Below are 22855 nucleotides of genomic sequence, written 5' to 3' on the forward strand. Positions count from 1 at the left end.
AGTCAAAGAAAAGCGAAGGTCGAACCAGAGCAAACAAAACCAAAAGGGGCAGGCAAACTCGAAGTCGGGCAAAGGGGTGTCGCAGGAATCTCAATAAACAAAGGCTTACAAATAATCGGCACAATGAATATGATCAACGTTCTGACATAGAACAGGTGGAAAAGACTGACATTTATACACTGGGGAAGATAACAATCAAGGAGGGGTTAAGTGAGTGAGGGAGGAGTAACAAACAACATCCAGGTGAAGAACATTAGGAAAACTAATTCAATGACAGGGGACTGACAAAACGCGGACTGGAATCACATAGACAACAATGATAACAGACGGCCTGGGTGAAGCAGGTAAACACGTGCAGAGAGAGAGAGGTGCAGTTAGAGCAAGAGACAGGTGCAGGCAATTGCAGAACTTAGCGTTAGAGCAGGCTAGAAAGAAAAGGGGCGGAGCTACAGCGCAGCATGGAAAAGGGGAGACTGGTTAATATATTAGTTTAGCGATCTAAACTATCAAAAACCCAAAACTAGTGTGTGTTAGTCCATTAGTAATATTCACATGTTAGTATATTAGCGAGGTTAGTACTTTACAATCTATAAGTTAGTAGGGATTAGTAGAAATTAGTAAAACTAGAAATAAGCAGGAAGTAAGGCGAGAATGGAAAGAAGGGGGGAAACCACGAAAACCCGGAACCACCCGAATAGTGAAATCACACAAGTACAGGGGAGTGAAGCAGCTCAGGGAACACAGACACAGAGACAGTACTGGGGAGACAAGTGACCGGAAATACAGACTACAACAACCGCAGGAACTTTACCCCGGAACTAGGAACCTTTTGAGGAACTCAAAAAAACGTTTCGACCGCAGGAACTAGAGTCTAAATTTAGTTCCGGGGGCTTTATTTTACCCCCAAAAAAGTTCCTGTTCGGGGGGTAGTACTTTCCAAAGGTACCGGAACCTTTGGGGTGGGGCGCAAGCGCTGAAAATTATTGATTGGTCGACTACTTGCAGTGTTTTATTTCAACCGCCATGTTTAAAAATCTGCAGCCACAGAGGGGGTCAGACATCCACGGACTAGGAGGGGACGAGCGTGCCGGCCTGGAGACTACATTACATTACAGGCATTTGGCAGACGCTCTTATCCAGAGCGACGTACAACAAAGTGTATAACCATAACCAGGAACAAGTATGACGAAAACCCTAGGCTATGTCACATATCGCTATTTTAGATTTTATGACAAAGCGGTGAAAATCCGTGTACGAGGTGAGAGAATTGAACTCTATTATTTCTCTACTGTAATATGGTGAAGGTTTTCATTTGACTGAAAATGTACCAGTTTGCTTGGAAATGATGGACGTGACTTGCTTAGTTTCCATTTGCAGTTAAATACGTTGCCTCCACTGATGGTGGCCATTTTAAAAAAATAAGAACTTTTTCACCGATTTCATTCTTCTGCATTTTCTGCAGACAGAGTGGATAAACCAGAAATGCAGATTATTGGCATACCCAAGGTGGGAGAGCAAATCAGCGTGCAGTGCTGTGCGTACCACACGTGTCCGGCCACGCCCCCTATACTGAGCCTGATTGGTTTGCCCGAGACGGGCCAGCGTCGTGAAACTGAAGCGCAAGACGTCAAGTGGAAAATCACGTTGGTGCAGACGTGGGTCATCGTTGAAGATCAACAGACTGTGTCTTGTCGTGTCCAGCATCCAGGAGGCCGGGCGGCCCAGGTGGACATCACCATCCAGGCCGAATGTAAGGCGCTACAGCAGGGTAGTGTCAAACTGACATCGATGGTGCGCTGCAGGCATCGCTGGTTAATCAGCCCAGTTCATCAACTGCATGTTGAGTTAGGACATAATCTGTAGGGGAACTCTTCTTATGGATGCCTGCATTTCAGCAATTAAAATGTAAATTAAGCTTTTTTTATCACAAATTTTAATTACAGCAAATGCAAATGTCACCCTGTTTCAAACTCAGTAGACAGGTTTGATGATAGCTGAACGGGCCACACAGTTTGCAACAAAAAAAAGACACCCAGGCTTAATTTGAAATTACCAGTGGTATTGTGTTTGGGAAAGATTGATCCTTGGTTTAATTTTTGCAGTCCACTTTTGTAGCTATAATTGCACACTCAAGTCCAGCCTTCACAAAGAAAGAAAACAATCGTAAATGAAAAACAACAACAACGGTATACAAACATAAACTGACGACTATATTTTACTAACGTGTTAACAAATATGGATTGTAGCTAAACTGCATCTCTGCTTTAGGTTCAGTTGGGGAGATCATTACTGATCCCGGCCCAGTGGAGTTCCTTGAAGGTGTGGTGAAGAACGTCACATGTTCTGTCTTTTACACCTGCTCTAAACAACAGCCGGCTATTGTGTGGAACTACAAGGACATGCCAGCCTCCAGCAGTACTACAAATATGGCTGCCACTAAGTGGAAAACTGTATCCAGTATAATGTTCATTGCATCTATGGATGACCACGGTAAAACTCTGACCTGCACAGCTGAGTTTCCTGATGGGAAAAGGCCAATGACCTCAATCGATTTACACGTGAGAAGTACGTATATGGCATAAAATTATTAAATAAAACAACATAAGGCACGCAATTACATAACAAAATGCTTTATATTATGTTTCCTTAGAGGTGTATGTTTGGAGAAACTGGCAAGAAAGAGCTTGATTTTGATTTTAAAAGATGGAAAGTATATATTTAAAATGCACAGTGGACTTTATCACCTCATAGTATACAACCCTACTATCTCCTGAGGTAGAGCAGTATGGCACCAGTATAATATAATTTGTCTTGAAAATCGCCAGCTGGATCTGAATGGGATAACAAACACATTCGGACTAACACCGCTCATATCTTTGTGCTCTTGGATAGTTAAATATGATCAATTTTAAGGTGGATCAAGCCTGATTTTGCCTCCTTTTACTTTTCAGAGCATGAACCCCCAGCGCCTGAATCGCCCCCTGCTGGTCTGGACACTAATGACACAAGCAGTGTGTATATTTTAAGTTGCATCTTGAACTAGAAGCAAAAAGCAAAACAATGGCACTAGGCTTTAATAAAGGGGTTTGTTTTAAATGCTGTCTGCCTTTCTTGAAAAAACAAAAAACAGAAGCTAAGATTATGGTATTTCATGGGCCAGACAGTTTATTTACGATGTGTTCAATTTCTTCACTAAATCAGATGTTTACAGAATTGAAAAAACTTTCTTTACTTTCTGAACCTGGATTTTCCACCCCTGATAGTTACTGGCACTGCCGTTCTGTATTTCTCTGTAGGAAAGCAGAGCCTCCTCCCCATCCTGCTGCCTGCCACAGCTGCTGCCCTGCTTGCCCTGGCTCTGTGTGTGGGAGTTTTGACGTGCAGGAAAATGTGTTCCAGGTGAGCATCAATTTGGCCAAATCCAGAAGGGTGCTATCTATTAAGCCATATATCTTCCTCAACTACGTTACACAGCAGGACTATAAAACCAGAAAAACAGACAAAATCAGGGCTGGCCAACTCTGTTTCCTGGAGATCTACCATCCTGTAGGTTTTCACTCAAAGCCTAACACAGTACACCTCATACAGCAGGTAGAGATCTCTCTGAGCTGCTAATTAGTAGAATGAGGTGTGCCAATTCAGGGCTGAAATGAAAACCTCCAAGATGGTAGATCTCCAGGAACAGGGTTGGGCAGCCCAGGACTAAATAAAGCTTTCCATGGCAATATATTCTACATTTCAATCTACAGCAGAAACTATACTTATACTTATTATTCTATGCTTACTACTACCAGTAGCTAGTTTACCAAAATGTGTCACTCTAAAACCCACAGGAAAAGTACTGATCAACACTCACTGAGGTCACCACAACCTGACAATCAGTGAGTACCCCAAGAAACTATATTTTGCCATATAATCTTAAATTTAAAAAAATCTGGAAAAAGTGGTATTTCACTGTGCCAAATGAACTGTATCATGTGAAGAATGAAGCGTGTATAAAGGTTTCCAAGTTTGAAAACTGGCTGGTTCTTTCTTTTCTTGTCTATCAATCAGGAGGTCTTTTTGGAAAAGATTTTCCAGGTAAGCAGATTGTACATATAATTTCAGCAAAACCTAATACCTCGTGTACATATCTATATTCCAACATCCACAACAAATTTCTCTGTGGCAATAAGTCCCTTATTTGCTTACCTTATATGCTGCGTAAAAATAGTAATGATATCTGGTTGTGAATGCGTGCTACATTTTATTCAGTTAACTAGAGTTCACTGATTGGAGAGGTCATTAGACGTGGCCTTGAACTGTGATAAATCAAACGCGATGTCTGTCTGTTCACAGAAGGCATGAAGGTAACAGCACTAGTTGGAATGTGGGCAACACTGGCCACAGGTGAGTGATGTTGCATCGATGGTCAGTAGAAGCACTTCGGTGATCAGAAAAGAGAAAAATCAAAACCCTAAGAGCTGTGTGTCGGCTTTGGTGGCGCTGTGTGTCAGCTTCTTCCATCTGCGAAACAGATCCCTAAACACATTTCTGACAGCGTTGAATTAAAAATGTCAGGTGATACTGAACAAACAATCCAAATATAATGGCGTTTTAATTAACCTCAGTGAAAAAGAGTAACGCCCCAGGAGTCCGGGCTGCTCACTGTGACCCTGTAAAATTGAAAGTATTGGAGGAACAAGTGCGATTCTGTGCTTTATTTCAATATTTACATGGTAATCTATCACACACCCACAGGGAACTTCCCAGGGACTGTCCACGTAGACCACCTCGTCCAGAGGAAAGGTACTGTAACCCAGTAACACTTTGATGCTCCTCTAAGCAGCATTGTAGCCTCACTAGGAAAAAGGAGTGTGTGTGTGTGTGTGTGTGTAACATGTAATGGATGCATTAAAGTGCACTTGTTGCACCTTGTTCATTACATTACATTACATTACAAGCATTTAGCAGACGCTCTTATCCAGAGCGACGTACAACAAGTGCATCAGTTCAAGGTGCAGAGGTGCAAAAGAAACACACTAGAGTGAAGTAAAGATTGTAGTGCCAGAAGTGACCCCAAATCAGGACTCCAACCCTGTAGGGTAACCTGTTCAGCAAACAAACAAACAATCCTGTCAAGTACAAACTAGCACTGAAATCACATTTGCCTAATCAGACTTGAACAAACTGAGGAAATATTGGGTAGCATTGCTTTGAAATACATCTTATGTAATTTCGGTGAGGCAAGGTAGCCTATATTGCTTGTAGTACCGTAACTTGGCGTCATTTTGATATCAATACTTTTGAGTAACTTGGCATTTTTGTACGTTGAAAACGTGTTTTTTATGAGATATCATTTCTTTTTGCAAAGCGTTTTATTATGAGAGTGAGAAATGCGAAGTGACCCTGTAAGAAACGGTTGTGGATTATGGCTATCCTTGTGTGAATTTGTACAGTCTGATGAGTGTGTACTGTTTAGCAGTTTCGGTTTGCTATATATGTAAAACAGTGGCTGTGACAAAGGGTGCGGTGGCGTAAGTGTAAACGCAACAGAAACGCAGGTGTAATATGGCCAGTGTATGTACTCACGGATTTTACGGCCATCCAACGAGCCTTGATTGAGATAAGAATCAGCAAGCCCGTAGAATTAGAGCTGCCTAGGTCGCAACTTGTGTATCCTGCTGTCCTGCTCCGTTGTATGTTATTTCGTGGACATGCACTTTGTGTTTGTAAGGTTTATAAGGCATTTTGATAGGCTTATCTGCAGGTGGGAATCCTCTTCGCTGTTTTGCTAAACTAGAACCCGAAAACTTGATAGTGGAGAATAGGAGCAGACGCATATGTCCCAGCAGGCTTTGCATATGAGAAAATAACAACAGTGTGAGAGAAATTAGGATGAAATTATGAAATTGCGTAATTGAAACAATATGTTTTTAGCAGAATGGGCATGTAGGTGAAGGTTGACATGATCACAGACTATAGTGCGGAGTAAATAAAGTGACCATGAGCGAGCTTAGTTTCCTTATCGAATGGTATATATAACAGCCGCTATAAAATATTAACCGTTGAAGTGGAGGGTTAAGTAACGTGTGAAATCTGTTGCACTGAGGTACTTTTCTCATGTTCAGTACTAGTAGTTATAAGCCGCGTTTCCACCGCAGGAACTTTACCCCGGAACTAGGAACCTTTTGAGGAACTCAGTGCGTTTCCACCGCAGGAACTAGGGTCTAAATTTAGTTCCTGGAGCTTTATTCTACCCCCCAAAAGGTTCCTGCTCGGGGGGTAGTACTTTCCGAAAGTACAGGAACCTTTTGGGTGGAGCTTGCAGCGCTGAACATTTCTGATTGGTCGAGTACTCGCAGCATTTTTTTGTATTTATTTTCCGCCATTACCCGCCATGTTTGAAAATATGCAGCCGCAAACCAATTTATTTTCATAATAACTTCAAATCAAACTTGTATGTTATGCGGCGCAGTAGCCTAGTTTTGGTTATAGCCTGCCAACGTCTTGGAATTATAACGTGTGCTCTTCTGTTCTTTTCTTGCTTTAGTATTCGTTTTTATAAAATGCTAAGCATTCGTGCTGGGACAGCATATTACGTAGGCTACCAAAACATTCAAACGGATTAATTCGGTTGCTGAATATTTTCTTCCGGATTTTTGTTAGCCCGTTGTAATTGACTCAATCGTTTGATACAGTTATGTGAGGTATGCGGTAGTTCTGCGTAATTAACATTGGTGATACAGTACAAGCAAACTGGAAACCACCTTCCGCACTTTTTGTCAGGGTAAAATAACAGGTTAATTCTAGTAATCGTCCCTTTAGCTTTTTCAGACTGCCGTAATTTTACTCAATTTTACTGCCATTTTTCAATTCCACGAAAAGACCAGGAAGACTATGGACTAATTTATGGTGCATGGTTCGCATCTGGAGGGCACACTTCGCTGCTCGGCTAGCAGTAACTTCGAAGAAAAGCAAACGGTGGCTGTACCACTACTAATTTAAATTTTCACGCAAGTACGAGTTTTCGTTCTATTCTTGTCATTTTGCGATTAGCCTATATGGAATTGACGACGAGAAAGTAATCAAACAGCAAATTGTTTACAACGTGTTTCTGCTGTTGTTGCCAGTTATACATATAAATGTGAATGCATTCTGTCGCTTTGGATGTCAAGACATGAAAGCGAATGTTCGCATAAAAACATAATGAATGTGTTTGAGAGGATATATGAAAATCAATAAATACAAAAGTAACCATATATAGTCATTGTTGGTAACCCGTTGTATATAAGTGGAATAAACCCCTCTGGGCTGTCCCGGTTATTAGAAAATAATGTAGGCTACTTCGGTGGTAGTATGGGGTTACAGAAGAAATCATATGACAGATGGACCGACAACAACGTCGCTTTTTCATACGTCAGTGGGCTAATTTGCCTAATCTTCGCGGGACTTTAGACCGCGGTGGAAACGCAGACAACCATGGGCTGAAGGAACCTTTTAGTTCCTGGTAAAGTAGTTCCTGGGACTAAAAGTTCAGGGTAATTTTGGTGGAAACGCGGCTATACTTATGAGTGAGTCATGATTTAAAATGTAATGTTTTAATGGGGAGTTGCAGAACGTACATACGTAGTAATTGTTTGTATGTGGCTAGATAGAGAACAGGGCGAGGTAACATGAATGTAGAAACGTGGCGTTTGCTGATAAGAAGGTTTCATACGGTAGCCAAGTGAAGAAATATAGTTAGTAGAAATGGCACAGTGGTGAACTGGTGTAACTTTTTAATAAAAGGAATACATTTGCTGTCATGAAATGCATATGGGTGGCCGTGAGTGAGTTTTGGTAAAGAAAATATAAAAGCGTAAAAAACGTTAGTGTAAAAGAGGGAATTATCTGCCTGAGGGCGAGGCGGGATTCAATCCTTCAACTGGAGGTTTACCAGTCTGTGACTTTGTTAGTGCAGCACCATGACATAGCTATGCAATGCGTGAAATATCATTGGCAAACCTGTACGTGGTTTTAAAGAAGAACACAGGCCAGAAGAGCTCCTGTTGAATCCATATGGCTCTGCAATATTGTAGCCGGTTAATAACTGAACGTGCAGACGGTCGTCATAATGCAGTGTATACGTTCGGTGAACGGCGGGTAGATATGGTGCAAAAGCAATAATTGATAAGTAGTAGACAATTATTAGTGAGGGTAAAAGCAGGTTAAAGAAACGTGTTCCTAGCTGGGCTTGAACCTAAGACCCCATGTTCCCCAGACTGTAACCTTACCCACTAGGCCACAGGCAGATTAGCTGTTTAAACTGGAAATGTTTCAGAGTAAGAAGGTATGGGTATTTTGCCTGTGTATGCGAGTTTTTGATTGGGTCGTGAGGGTGAGGATTTGACTGATGTCAGTAAAATGTCCAATGGGGAGACATGTTGTTAGTGGGATAGGCGGCAGGAAAAATAAGAATGAGAAGAAGAAGAAGAAGAAGAAAGAGAAGAAGAAGAAGAAGAAGAAGAAGGAGAAAACGCAAAATCCCCTTAGTTTGGGGCTTTATTGTGTGGACATGTGAAGTTGTTTATGAAATCTGTCTGTTGAAATGGGGTCAAAATGTACAGAATTTAATGTTTTTAAGGGCTGAGTGTCTGTGGCTGTTGTGGTTATTTCTGTGGGGAACCCTGAAAAGTGCCAAACTCTCGGTGCTGTATTGGTATGGGGCATGCCCCCTCCAAGGCGTAACTTGGCGGGATGGCATACCTGCCATCCTAATACCAGTCATCCACCGTCCAGGTGGACTCAGCAGTGTTAATCCTTCCTTCATTTTCACAGCAGTACATGTCACTAATTGTACAATATGTTTTGTTTTTTGTGTTTTTGCAAATAGGGCATCATTCTGGAGGCGGTTTTCCAGGTAAATAATTTGGATTACTGCAGTGATTTCCTTTTTTTATATTACATTACATTACAGGCATTTAGCAGACGCTCTTATCCAGACACTTTAGCATTACTTAGCATTTTTACATTGTATCCATTTATACAGCTGGATGCATACTGAAGCAATGTATGGTGGAGGTGCAGGTTAAGTACCTTGCTCAAGGGTACAACGGCAGTGTCCTACCCAGGAATCGAACCTATGACCTTTCGGTTACAAGCCCAGTTCCTTACCCACTGTGCTACACTGCTATATTTTCTTCATGGTCTGTTTATCAAGTTTCTGTTGATCATATGCTTATCATATATTTATTATAATGTACTGATCATTTAACACGTGCACCAGATTGGATCTTAGAAATCCAATGTCTCAGTAATTCTATGTCTGAGAAAAACAATTCTGAATTTGTAAAAAGTCTTTGAACTCTCGAGACAAGTGTTAAGTTAGATATACCAAGCACACATCAAGACAAGTAGTCTGAACAGAATACATTTATTGTAATAATTGTTATAGTCAGTTTCTGGCTGATTTAATGTTTCCTGGATGCTGCATTGTATGAATTCATTACACAATGGTCTAGCAAATGTATTCTGTAATGTTAGGTATAGCTAAATAATGTGAGTGTGAAAATCACTTACTGCTGTCAGCTGAATAAAAAACATTCTATTTCTCTGTATGGCACACACAGAAGAAATCCCAAAGACTTCCTGGACAGACCTCCTCGCCCAGAAAAAAGGTAATCACATGGGCAATACTTCTGGAAAATTTCCACCATAACCATTGAGAAAAATATGGATCTTGTTTTTTCAAAAGATTAAAAAGTCTATGAATAAGTTTTTCTTATTTTGTCCATGATTTTAACAGGAGGTCCATTTGGAGCAGATTTTCAAGGTAAGCTGGTGCAAAACATCAAAATAATTTACCTTTCCAGTTATTTATGTCACTTTTTATAGTACTCGTTCTGGCACCATATCCATATTCATATCATTGCGTAAATTGAATAGACTGAAATTCACGTGTTACCAGTTTATACATCTGGGTAATTTACTGAAGCAATTAAGATTGTAAAATTGAAGAAAAAGACTGTAATAGCAATGCTGCCAAGTGTTTCAAAAATTTTGGGCTTCAACCAGGTAATGTCCCTAAAACACCGTTCCACACTTTTGTTCCCACATGTTAAAGTTATAGGTATGCTTTTACAGAAAGCAATAGAGCGAAATTGTTATGGTTCTGTGTTTCTGTCTGTTTTTCCCTGTTGGGCCACCAGATGGCGGCACTTCTGTTTTGTGTCCTGCTCGTTCCCCTGTTGGTTAATTGTATTATTGCTTTCAATTATTTTATTATTGTCTCGTTATTTAATCATTGTCCCCACCTGCCTCTCATTTCCCTTCCCTCTGGTTTGATTGTTCTTTGAGTTCACCTGTGTCTTGTTACCCCTGTCTATTTAAGTTCTTTGTCTCCTTGACTCGGGTGCTGGTTCCTTGTGTTTGCTTCCGACTTGTGCTTGTTCCTGACTTGTGTTTGTTTCTGACTTGTATGTATCTACCTGCTTGTGTTCTTGAGCTCTGCCTGCCTTGTGTTCCGTCTGCCTGTGTTCTTCCTGCCTGTGTTCTGCCCTGTCTGTGTTCTACCCGTACTGTTTCTGTTCCCTGTGTCTGCTATGCTTTTGAGTTTCTAGTTTTGCTTGTTTTGAGTTCCTTTACGTGTTTCCTGTTTTTTTTTTTTTTTCCTTTTGGAATTGGCCTTTTGTTTGTTTTGTTAGTAAAGTCTTGATTTGTATTTTCATTTTTGAGTTTCGTGTTTTTTCCCACTCTGCGCCTGGGTCCTAACCCCCGTACCGTGACAGAAATAACTTGAATCAGTGCTCTGGTGGCCCGGTTTAATACTGAAACAAAGGTCTTATCTGTGCGCTTACAGACAGCAACATGGCAACGGACCTGAGATGAATGTGGGCTACAGGTAAGCATATAATGTTTCTGTCGTTAAAGCACTGTCACAGGTGAAAGTCTTATCGCAAACATTGTTCACTCACAGGGCCAATAACGAGAGCTTAGCAGGCAATGTTCCAACCAAACCAAAACCCCACTTCCCGTCTCCTGTAAGGTAAATCACCCTGTTTAAAACAATATTTTTATAGTTTTATAACATGCTAAACAAAAAAAAAAAAAAACGGGACACAGTGAATCAGCTTCACAAAAGATGAATCATGGAGTTCTATATATTTTTTAACGTTTTTCAGGCATTTGTTTTGCGACAAGTAATAAAATCAGTAAGCTTTCAGTTGTTGCCATTTAGGTTTTTTTTCATTACTGTTTAGTTAAACTTGTAAACAGTTTATTATTTTATCATTAACAGTTTGTTATAATTTATAAACAGATTTTAATTATGCTTGCTACACCTTTCTATGACTGTATTTGAAATTCAGTGACATTAGTAAAGAGTTTAAAAGAGATCATTTGAAAGTATAAATACTGGAGAAATGTTTTCCCCTTCTCTAGAAACCCAAAATCTGCCCATGCTGCCAAACATAGGAATGACGTAAGTACTGTACCAGACAACAGTGCGGCTAGATTCAGTAAATGAATGCGCAGGCTTATTTTTATTTATTTTTTATTTGTTGCCTCTTAAGTCTAGCCATTTTAAATACACGATTTACAGAGATAGAGGCTCTAGAAATGCTTCCCTGTGGACCATTCCAAGCATGCAAGAGTGAAAATTCCTTGTCCCACAAAGAAAAGTTCAAATTTAATAAATTTTTTATTGGTTAAAAATAACTAACAAAAAACTCAGAAGTCGTAAGAAATAAAACTGAAAATAAAATGAAATAAAATTTAACATGTTAAATCACCTCGGATGTCCACATTGAACTCAATGGGCAGCAAGCGCTTTTGTGTGCAAGCATGCACAGTACAGGCTGTTTCCTGCTACTTCCTAAGCTTCACCGTCTAGATGCTAACAAGTTGCTGTATTGAAAGTACAACAGCTGTCGCGTACAGGCGGGCCAATAAGGAAACTTGAAAGGCGGTTGCCAGAAATGCGACCGTTGTTGTTGCAGCAGCCACTGGAGTCCACCAGGTGCCACTAAAAGATACCACTCCGCCAGCTTCTGCTAAAACCGCCACTGGCGCCTGCCAGCTGCCACTAAACGATTCAACCCCTAATGGGAAGTTTTTAACAGTGTGTTACGTTCCCTTTATTGGCGAATTTGTGCTGGACTCAGCTCAATGAACAGGGATTACGTTCTGCTCGGCTTCTCATTGAAGCCTCTGAGTTGGAACAAGCAGTCTATGCGATGCACACATAGGCTACAACACCTAAAAAACACCTGCTGTAAAAAAAAAAAAATTAAATTAAAAAAAAGATTTGTGAGGATGCATTTAAAGGTATTCAACAACTCGTCCTTTGATTGATGTCACTAGATAGTAAGCACTTTATTGTGATTATTTCATTGCTTCCTGGGCATTAACAACGTAAGACTGTTCAGTTCGTCGTCACAAGGGCATCAGTTCCTTCCCATTTCCTGCTAAGGGCTTGCCATGGAAAAGCAGAGAAACCCCTTCCACCTAGGCACCTACCAGTAGTGCATCTCACACTAAACTGAGTACACGCTGCTTTGCAGAGCAACATGTTTTGGGCGTTGACTGTATCCCTTTGTGCGGTATTTATAGCTGGTAAGACTTGGTTTTCTATTGTTACAATGTAGGGAAGGAGAAGACTTGATGCTCCATAAAATAACTGCATTTGTTAAGACATAAGCACGGTTAACGCTTCGACTACACTGGTCTTCACCCCGAACAGCAACGCGGTCGACGCGTTAAACGTGTATCTCATAAAAAACAAGTTACTCGCACATACAAGGCATACACCGTCTATAACTCATTCATTCAGACTGCCAAAATCCAGGCCTGCCATTAAAAGTATTGATATCAAAATGACGCCAAGTTACGGTTCTACAAACAATATAGGCTATCTTGCCTCACCGAAATTAAATAAGATGTATTCCAAAGCAATGCTACCCAATATTTCCTCAATTCTTTCAAGTCACTTGGCCCTGTGTTTTGTAATCTTACCATTCTACAATCTCATGCAAACTTTGTGTCAGATCAAAGTGTCAAATATGTCGAATTGCCTCATGGAACACATTGAAATTCATGTAGAAAACTGCTGGTCAGTAACTACAGGAAGCATATTTCTCCAGAACACATGTCTATACTTGCTTCTGAACTCAATTTGAGTAAATGTACAAGTGATTGTATATTTGCTACGTAAATAAATACTGCATGTATAATGCATATTGTACATACATATACATAGAGAACTTGTTTATCCCCATGGGGACATTTCCCTCGCAGCATATTACATTCACATCCCCTTTTGCTCGATATGAAGATCTTTACACTGCAGAGAAGAATTCGCGGGATTCGCTGTGGCTCGTGCAATTATGTATCTCGTGCATCATCATCGTGAATGATTGTTGTGTGATATTTTTGAAACAACTGCCTTGTTTCTGGTTTTGCTAGCTAAACTGTTTGTGTAAGCTGAGCTGGGAGTTAAATTAGCAATCAGAATAAGAAGAATAAAACAAAAACAAAGGAGATTTCATCAAAAAAGGGAATCAAGGCTGAAGGAACATATGAGGAAGCGTAATAAAATAGTAACAACGCTAATCCATACTGCCGTATTCTTTTATTTAGTTTTCTCCAGCTTGACATCTTTACACAGAAATCAGACCCCACTCTGCTCCACCTATACCCCGGCTTTATTCCGATCAATATGTTGATGAACTTGATGGCAGTGTAAATAACGGTAACTTTAAGGCCAGTTGAGATAAATGATTCGCAACAAGACGAAGCGGTTTTAGAATGTTGCAGAGAAAATTGCAACGATGTGAACTGGTTATCTGCAGAGCGTCTGAAGCCGTTGCCTGGGGTCTCAAAAGACCCACCTTGTCAAATCGCCAAGTGCAGTTTTAGAACTTTCACAATCAGACGTTTTGGAATTTTTCAAGTTGCATCCAGTCTCATTGCAAATCATTGATCTGAACTGGCCTTTAGTTAGCTACATTGCAACGCTGCAACAAGGTAGCATTGCATTCGAGAGACGGTTTGCGAGGTCGGTACCAGTCGGTAGCGTTAGCTAGCGTTTTTTCTAATTGTTAGCTGACATTAGATTGTGTTAATTACGTTAGCTAGCTAACGCAACGTTCCCTGATATGAGAGATGGATACTGTGCGCAACATTGTCTAAACTAATGTTGCCTTTATTGACATGGTCCGGTAGCTAGCGTTAGCAGTGCAAATAGCTATGTAATTTAGTAACGTTACATTGTCATCAAATGTAATACGAAATCTACATCAACAAATAATATGACCTCTCATGTTACACAAAAACTTATCAGGGTTCCATAACCCCCACACCTTTAACGCTAGCAGACAGCGGAAAAAACAGTACGCCGCTCACACACAAGTGAGTTGAAGAGCAAGCCTGTTGCGTTAGCTCCGCCTACCCTCTCTGGTGGACCAACCACTGATGGGTGATGGAAAACGCGTCACTATCTATGCGCCGTTTGTGATTTTTTCCCGGGAATGTCGCCACAGACACCCAGTTCTTTAATCATAAATAATAATAATAATAATAATAATAATATAAATTAATATAATAATAGGCTCAATCACCATTGTGTTACCTAATTCAGCGATAGATAGTGACTTAACAGACATTTATTTTAATGAAAATCTTCGAGATTATTACTTTAACAATTTTTCAGACACAAAAAGTTTTTATTGAGTATTACAATTTTTTTCTGCAGAACATACAGTAGGTTTAAAAATGATTGATGGTAAATGGACTGCATTTATATAGCGCTTTTATCCAAAGCGCTTTACAATTGATGCCTCTCATTCGCCAGAGCAGTTAGGGGTTAGGTGTCTTGCTCAAGGACACTTCAACATGCCCAGGGCAGGGTTTGAACCAGCAACCCTCCGACTGCCAGACAATCGGTCTTACCTCCTGAGCAATGTCGCCCCTATTGGCATCCCTGTGATTAATATGTGGTTAAGCCTCCCTTGGAGACAGTTATTTTTATATTGTGTAGGCCCTTTGTGCCTGGTGTGAAATAGTGTCTAATTGCATGGTCCGTAGGAAATAGTTCCAACAGAAAGTATGAATAGAGGTAATCTTTTGCACAGTAATGGGGTAGTGCACACATGCACAACCCTGGAGGCATAACATCACTATACAAGCTTTTCTGGAGCTGCAGGAAGTATAACTTCTGTGCATTTGTGTCTGCAATGAAATGGTTTCACTGTGTTCCTTTTCTATTTCCAGACACCATATTTTGAAGAAGAAGAAGAAGAGGAGGATTATGAGAATTGTTTTAAAGAGGACATTTATGCGAACATGTAATGGCACAAAGTTGGCTAGTCTTAAGAAAAACCTGCTACTTTAACATACGTGATCCGGAGGCAGTTCAAGCGATGACTATGCATTGAAAAGGCCTTTGTCACACGACAGGAATTTGATTGTAATTCTCCATGCACACATTTCACATATGATACTTTTTTATCGGATATAGCTTGTGCGCGATGTGAATAAGGCTTGTGATTTCTGCCAGCACGTTTATTACTGAACGGCCATGAAGATGGAGGTTTTGGTATCACAAGAATCATAAGAAGGGTTAATTCTGTTCTCTAGTACGTGTGCTGGGTGCTTGGAAAGGATCCTTTTGATTTTTTAACGGTACATTACTTGATGTCTTATTTCAATATTGTTTATTAATATTGCCATATACTGCTTTGCAGGCCTACATGTATTGTCACCAAGTATATTACTATAATCAAGAGTGAAACATTTATATTTAATTCATTGATTATTTTGTGTTCTGAGAATATCTTTGCTGCAATAAATAATTCACGATGTTAGAGGGGTCAGCTTTTGTGATAAATATATGGCCCTTGTACGATAGATGATGGATGGATGGGTGGATGGAAGACTGTCGAACTAATCCTAACATCATACACCGTGTGAATTACATCAGAGGAACAAGAGGAACAGGGGAAAATGGTTGCAAAGCTACTGTGATTTCAAATTGAATAAGGATGGAAGCCGTCCTGACAATGGCTTAAATGATTAAATACTGTAAATCTACGACGTTCAGTTCACGAATTGTGTATTACCACATTGTGCATATTAATGCACAAAAAAACATAGCTCTTGCCAAATTTTCTACGGACCAAACAGTGATGAGCAAAAATATACTGGTTTTTGTCTCAAATCAACACCTAGCTTTAGCCAGTTAGTCAGTGAAATGCCAGCCACAACAACAAGGTCAGGCAAGTACAAGCTCACCCTTTGGTGAAAAGATTCCATGGACACACATCCATCCATTATCTATACCCGCTTATCCTGAGCAGGGTCCATCCATTATCTATACCCGCTTATCCTGAGCTGGGTCCATCCATTATCTATATCCTGAGCAGCGTTGCGGGGGGCACTGGAGCCTATCCCAGCATGCATTGGGCGAGAGGCAGGAACACACCCTGGACAGGCCGCCAATCTATCGCAGGGCACACACACCATTCACTCGCTAACTCATACCTATGGGCAATTTAGAGTCTCCAATTAGCCTACCTGCATGTCTTTGGACTGTGGGAGGAAACCAGAGTACCCTGGCTGAGATTCGAATACACGACCTTCTTGTTGTGAGGCGACAGTGCTACCCACTGTACCACCCTGCCGCCCTACATATACAGTTAAATGCAAAAATATCAGCACGGTGACACGATTATTGTTTTCTTGGCTTTTCTGCTCCAGCACATTGAAAATAAAAAATTGAGTATGGGGTTAAAGTGCAGACTGTCAGCTTTAATTTGAGGGCATATACAGCTTTAACCGTGTAGGAATTGCAACACTTTTTATAAATAGTCCCCCATTTTAGAAGAGCAAAAGTAATTAGCTGCTCAGCTGATTCTTGCTGAATACCAGCTGCATGGCATTAATTAATATACATGACACCCAGAAAGTGTCAATGTCAGTAAATTAGGCCATCATGAGGCTACGAAATAAATTGATCAGAGGCATAGCCAAAACTTTGGGTGTGTCAAAATCAACTGTTTGATACAGTGTAAATCCAATGTGTTAGAGTACACAGCCAAAACAAAAATACTGTCCCAGTACTTTTGCATTTAACAGAATATGTAACAATGCATATGTATAATGATGAAATTCATTTGTAAATAAGAGACCAATAACACCGGAATGGCTTACCTTTTACCTTCACCGATGCACCGAAAAGATTCAACAGCAAAATCCTCTGTGAGAAAGCCGTCCTACACTCCTCTTTACCTCTACCGTAACAGGAAGCCAGAGGCAAACTGTGGAGGGGTGATGTGGTTAATGCGCCATCTGCTGGTGGAGAGGGAGCGGTTTAGCTGGCCTGCTTCACAGCTGTTAGAATTATTCAGTAACTGTTTATATGCTCTACTGTACGTATATTATATTACTATGACTAAAAATCTATTTACAGTACAACCAAAATATTTGATATGATTAACAAGTGTAATATAAATAGACAGGGATTGATTTAACTTTATAATTTGGAAGATGTAATTTTGCCCCATATGTTTGTTTTGGCTTTATACATTTCATTTCATTCTTAATACATTAGCAGGATGGTAAAAAGTTATTTTACAGAAGCAACACTTTTTTCCATGGTGTGCCTGTGGTAGGTACCTTTGTAAGGCTGTGCTACAGAGATGAGCTGGAAATGTTGAGTTGTATTTAGCACAGTAGACATGTGTGACCAAAACAGTTATACTTAGCATGAAAAGGCAGGTATGTTTATTACTGTATGACCAATCAGACCAACCTTTGGTTTCACTTACTCAGTAAATAGAGGTTTTCAATGGCTGGATCTACTGACTTCCACTGCTACGTTACTCTACAGTGAGAACAATAGACTTTATTGTGGTAAGCCATGATTCATGGGGAAAGGATTGCTTTTGTCTGATTTAACTGCATATGCCTTTAAAGAGATAACTGCTATAGTTGCAACCACATTACTAGATGCAATTTTTGCACAACTGTAAATTGTAAATTTTGGCACATTTCCTTGTGGTCATTTGGGTACATATGTTTTACCACATTAAGCTTGAGAGGCAAACTTACGGAACTCAGCGTAAGTGCTTGGTTGAGATCTTTCCTGGTTTTGTTACCTGCTGTAGCTAGCAGGATGCTTAACGATGAGAACCAACTGTCCAGTTACATTTGCCCTACAGTGTACATAAAATATTAAGTGTATTTCGTTTTACCAGCAACATACTTCTCTTAAAATTTTTAAATAAAAAAGGGACATTTCTAATTTATTCTTGCTAGCTGGCAGAATATGCAGTAGTGAAACTGGATGAATTGGCATTACTTATTGTTTCAGGATGACATATTTTATCAGAACACATACTGTAAAGCTTACTTTAAAATCTTATGTCTCTCAGGAACACCTGTAATGGCACTACTACCAATGGCTGTGTATATCACTCAGGAACACCTGAAATGGCACTACTAGCTGTGGTATTTGTGGCTCAGTTTATTTTTACAGTTAAATATCTTGAGTGTGATACGAGGGTGCAGGATGAAGTTCATATGAGTGTGTAGGAAATTAGCTCAGTTACAAGGCAGGAAGTTGTCTTTTGTTATTAGGATGTGGTACATGATGCACATTTACAGTCAGAGCTGACCAGTTGTTTGATCGTGTCTTCATCGGCTGCACAAATCGAATAATCTTGCGAGGATTACAGTGAAACAGAATTATCAAAGTGCAGGTATGTATTGATGTGGCTGTGTGCTGATTTTTAAATTATGGGTTGGTTATGTTTTAGGCATTTAGGTGTATGCTACCACCTATTAAAAGCCATAATTTGACAACTATTGGCACAATCTAGATGAAATATTGGATATTCTAGCCTGACATTATGCTCTTTGATTGTGCTGGATTACATTTGATGTGTTATATTGAATACAAATTAATATTATAGTATTCTTTCCATTACCTTGTGAAAGAACTGGCACTAATTGACTGCATATTTTGTGTAATATTGTGTTTATATTGTGCAATTAATTAATTCATTCATTTTATTTCTGGCAGGCGATTTAAGTGTTTTTCTTTCTTATGTGGGCTGTTTTCTGAGATGGTGGTAGGGACACACTGGTAGAGAGATGTTGTAAAGTGAAGTGAACCCAGCAAATTAGCCAGCCCGGTTAAACTGTACAGTTAAACAAACCCAACAAAACAAAGCAGAAAAGCAAAACAAAAATGCTATAACTTATTTGAAATGTTTGGCGTCAGTAATTTAGGCTTTTTACTTTACTGACATTTAGCAGATTCTCTTATCCAGTTACGTATAATGAAAACTGTGCAAATATGTGGGATTGAATTGCTGTAGAGGGGGAAAGTATGGTTTCAAGAGAGACAGCACATGCAAGAAGTGCAGACCCAACTGGAAACCTACTGTATCAACAATTCAGCTGAACATTAAACTATGTTACACAAACAAGGACAAAACCTGTCCTTGCGGCCAGTAGACGACATTAAATGAACAAGAGCAAAGAACCACAGACTCTGAAAACAAAGCAGGAAATAAGCTGCACCTAATCAGGCGATAGCCTTGTGTAGGCCTACTGTATTTACTGAGACATTAATAGTCATGTGACTTTAAAATACAGATCAGGGTATTATTAATGAAAGATGAAACTTTTTACACATACATTTGAAATACATAATCTTTGATACATAAAGTTCAGTATTTTTAAAAATGTTTTTTAATCTTTATCAGTTGTCATGGGTATATATATGTATATTGTTATTTATTGTAGACTATGCTGCAGAACAAATTACCCCAAGGGGATAATAAAGACTCTAACTAATTAACTAACTAACTAACTGACTGACTAACTAACTAGTAGTATGTTACTTTATTAATGTATGACTGAAACCCGACACAATGCTCATGCTATTAAACGCTAATGCTGCATATGTATGTGGAATGCTGAAGCCTGTATTCAGTCAACATTTTTGTTTACTTTGAAATACAAATAAATGCAGGAAATAGTTTTTCTTCACAAATTCGGTTTAGCAGATTCATGTTCATGATTGCTAAACTCAGAAAGCTGACTGTTAAAAATAGAAAAAAAAAGAAACAGGCATCTAAATTTAATCACAAATCCAAGTTAAGGCCTTCATGTATTGTTCTGTACAACATCAGAAGGATTCGACCATACCTGACAACGCACTCCACCCAGCTGCTAGTCCAGGCTACGGTGACCTCTCGCCTTGATTACTGCAACTCTCTCCTTGCAAGCCTGCCAGCTTGTGCCATACAGCCACTACAGATGATTCAGAATGCCGCTGCCCAACTCATCTACAACCTCCCCAAATTCTCCCACGTCACTCCTCTGCTGCGATCACTTCACTGGCTACCGGTCGCCGCCAGGATCCGGTTCAAAGCCCTGACCCTTGCCTACACTGCTGCCAACAGGACAGCCCCCATCTACTTGCAGGACATGACTCAATTCTATGTGCCTGCTCGACCACTCCGCTCTGCGGCAGCAGGGCGCCTTGTAACCCCTCCCACCCGCCCAAAGGGATCACAGAGCTTCTCCACCCTAGCTCCCCAGTGGTGGAACGAACTCCCCGTCCCTCTCCGAACCTCCCCCTCACTACCCATCTTCCGCCGTGGCCTGAAGACTCATCTCTTCAGACTATATCTAGACTAACCACCACCACGCTGTATATTTCACTCTTTTATATAAAAAAAAAAAAAGAAAAACCCTTTTCCTGTCACTTGTTACATGTTGCCCCATCCCAACCACTCTTGGTAATTTGTATTTGTCCTAATACTGTAGCTTATTCTTCTGCCTAGTTGGCTTTGCAGATGTTAGGCCAGAATAGTGTTCACTGTTCTCCGCTAGAAATAGCTGTACAAAATAAGTATTGTACCTTACTGAACCCGTGTTCAGCAGTTGTCTACGACCATGAAATGCACTTTTTTTGTACGTCGCTTTGGATAAAAGCGTCTGCCAAATGAATGTAATGTAATGTAATGTTGTTCTTTTAAAAAATCTTTAAATGTTGATCAAAACATGCAGTTGTGTACAATTGTTAAATATTAGCAATAAAAGGCAGTATACTGTGCAGTCTTATATTATACATTGTGTTTGTGTAAACAAGAAAATATGTTTAAAAATATGTATGTCCTTTGTCTCAACAATTGGGGTTTGTTTTACTTGAACCAAATGCCTTCAGCCAAACCTGACCAAGCTTTTAACACTTTGCAGAGTTGTGTTGCATTTCACTGTTTCTGCGGTTCAGTTATAAATAACCTGAGTTGAGTTTCTTGAGGTTCAGTACACCACAATGGACTATGTTTACTGTCTTTAAAAGTGGCCCTATATCATGCAACTATTTCTTTCTCTTCCACCAGGCAAGGTCTTCCTCTGCATTCAACTGCAATGACAACACAGGCTTTATGGTTTTATGCCATCTACTCATATGGTACTGTTTTTATTCTGTTGTTGCTCTTTCAGCTTGTTTACAGAAAGAATATGTCTATTCCCAAGTCACGTAGTAGAGGCAGAAACTTTTTCAGCTTTTCAAGACCAGGCTTGATATGGTGTTAGACACTAACTAGTCTGTAGGTACTTAGACCACTAGGTACAATATAGTCAGGAATATGGCAAGCATTGTTGGGCTGAATGGCCTGTTCTCATCATTATGTTATGTTAAGAAATGTTAAGAAAGGTCTTTTGTCCATAGTCAAACTGTAACTTATTTTGCTACTCATTATTGAAATTTGGAGAGAGTTCTGAGATTTCACTTAATTGGTGATAAGTACACACTAAAATCCCTCATTGTTGGCACTGAATGATTCTTGTTCACTTTGACATGAATAAAAGAAAAATGCTAAATTACTTATATTTGTTGAAGCCAAAATGGATTTTATTTGGGTGTCCGTGGTATTCCAAAAAAAAAAAAAACTGCCCTTGGTGGTTACAGTGAGCCTATGCTTTTCAGCCAATAATATGTTAAAAGCTCAGGCTTGCCTAATTCAGTCAAGGTGATTGTAGCTACAATATCTGAAAGATGATGAAATCTAGATAATTAAGGGCAAAATAGCAGAGCACAGAACTTTCTGCAGTTGCCTGTGGCTTACATGGGGCGGAAGTGCAGTATAATGGGTAAGGCACTGGGCTTGTAACCTAAAGGTCACAGGTTTGATTCTCAGGTAGGACACTGCTGTTATACCCTTGAGCAAGGTACTTAATCTGCATTGCTTCAGTATATATCCAGCTGTATAAATGAATGCAATGTAAAAAAAAAATTTAAAAAAAGTTGTATAAGTCGTTCTAAATATGATCATCTGATCATCTGTAATGTAATATTCAAATTTATTTTGAAATAAAAACATTGACACATAAATGTGACTGTTTTTTTTTTTTGTTTACGCTTACTTGAGCTCAATTAGTTAATCAGCGAGATACAAAGACACAGACTAACATGTAGATTATTTTTTTCTCTTTTAGAAAGAGACTAAAATGGCTGACCATATACATTTTGGCTAATTTGGAAAAAGTGTTGCCAAGAAATTCAGAAACAAATCTAGGAGTAAAAACGACAAAAAACTAAAATATTTACATTATTTAGCAGACGATTTTATCCAAAGCGACGTACAAAAGTGCATATCATGGTCATTGGACAACTACAAAACACAGGTTCAATAAGGTACAATACTCAATAGTACAGCTATTTCTAGCCAAGAACACAATTCACACCATTTTAAAGTCTGTATGTAACATAATCTCATAATGTCACACTATGATTGTGTTTTTTTCCAGTGGTAAATGTGCACGCGGCTTCATGGACTGCAGAAATACCACAAACAATATCAGCACTGCTGGGGTCGTG

The 22855-nt window shown here is 39.7% G+C and overlaps 2 protein-coding genes across 2 annotated transcripts in view; both read left to right on the top strand.

Annotated features, from left to right (window-relative positions):
* LOC118235527 overlaps positions 1-15766 on the top strand; it is a 30738-nt gene extending 14972 nt beyond the window's left edge. Inside the window, exons 7-21 of the mRNA XM_035432966.1 lie at positions 1463-1750; positions 2269-2565; positions 2952-3011; positions 3297-3399; positions 3834-3881; positions 4054-4080; positions 4339-4389; positions 4741-4788; positions 8855-8881; positions 9591-9638; positions 9767-9793; positions 10820-10861; positions 10937-11005; positions 11401-11440; positions 15229-15766. Coding sequence (XP_035288857.1) covers positions 1463-1750; positions 2269-2565; positions 2952-3011; positions 3297-3399; positions 3834-3881; positions 4054-4080; positions 4339-4389; positions 4741-4788; positions 8855-8881; positions 9591-9638; positions 9767-9793; positions 10820-10861; positions 10937-11005; positions 11401-11440; positions 15229-15306 — 1253 coding nt within the window. The 3' untranslated portion in view covers positions 15307-15766. The remainder of the gene's footprint in view (positions 1-1462; positions 1751-2268; positions 2566-2951; positions 3012-3296; positions 3400-3833; positions 3882-4053; positions 4081-4338; positions 4390-4740; positions 4789-8854; positions 8882-9590; positions 9639-9766; positions 9794-10819; positions 10862-10936; positions 11006-11400; positions 11441-15228) is intronic.
* A 2829-nt stretch (positions 15767-18595) lies between these two features.
* LOC118235876 (sialic acid-binding Ig-like lectin 5) overlaps positions 18596-22855 on the top strand; it is a 63749-nt gene continuing 59489 nt past the window's right edge. The window contains exon 1 of the mRNA XM_035433745.1: positions 18596-18716. The gene's annotated coding sequence lies outside the window, so the exon portion shown is untranslated. The remainder of the gene's footprint in view (positions 18717-22855) is intronic.

This window comes from Anguilla anguilla, chromosome 1 (genome assembly GCF_013347855.1).
Source record: "Anguilla anguilla isolate fAngAng1 chromosome 1, fAngAng1.pri, whole genome shotgun sequence".
In the NCBI taxonomy this organism is placed as follows: Eukaryota; Metazoa; Chordata; class Actinopteri; order Anguilliformes; family Anguillidae; genus Anguilla; species Anguilla anguilla.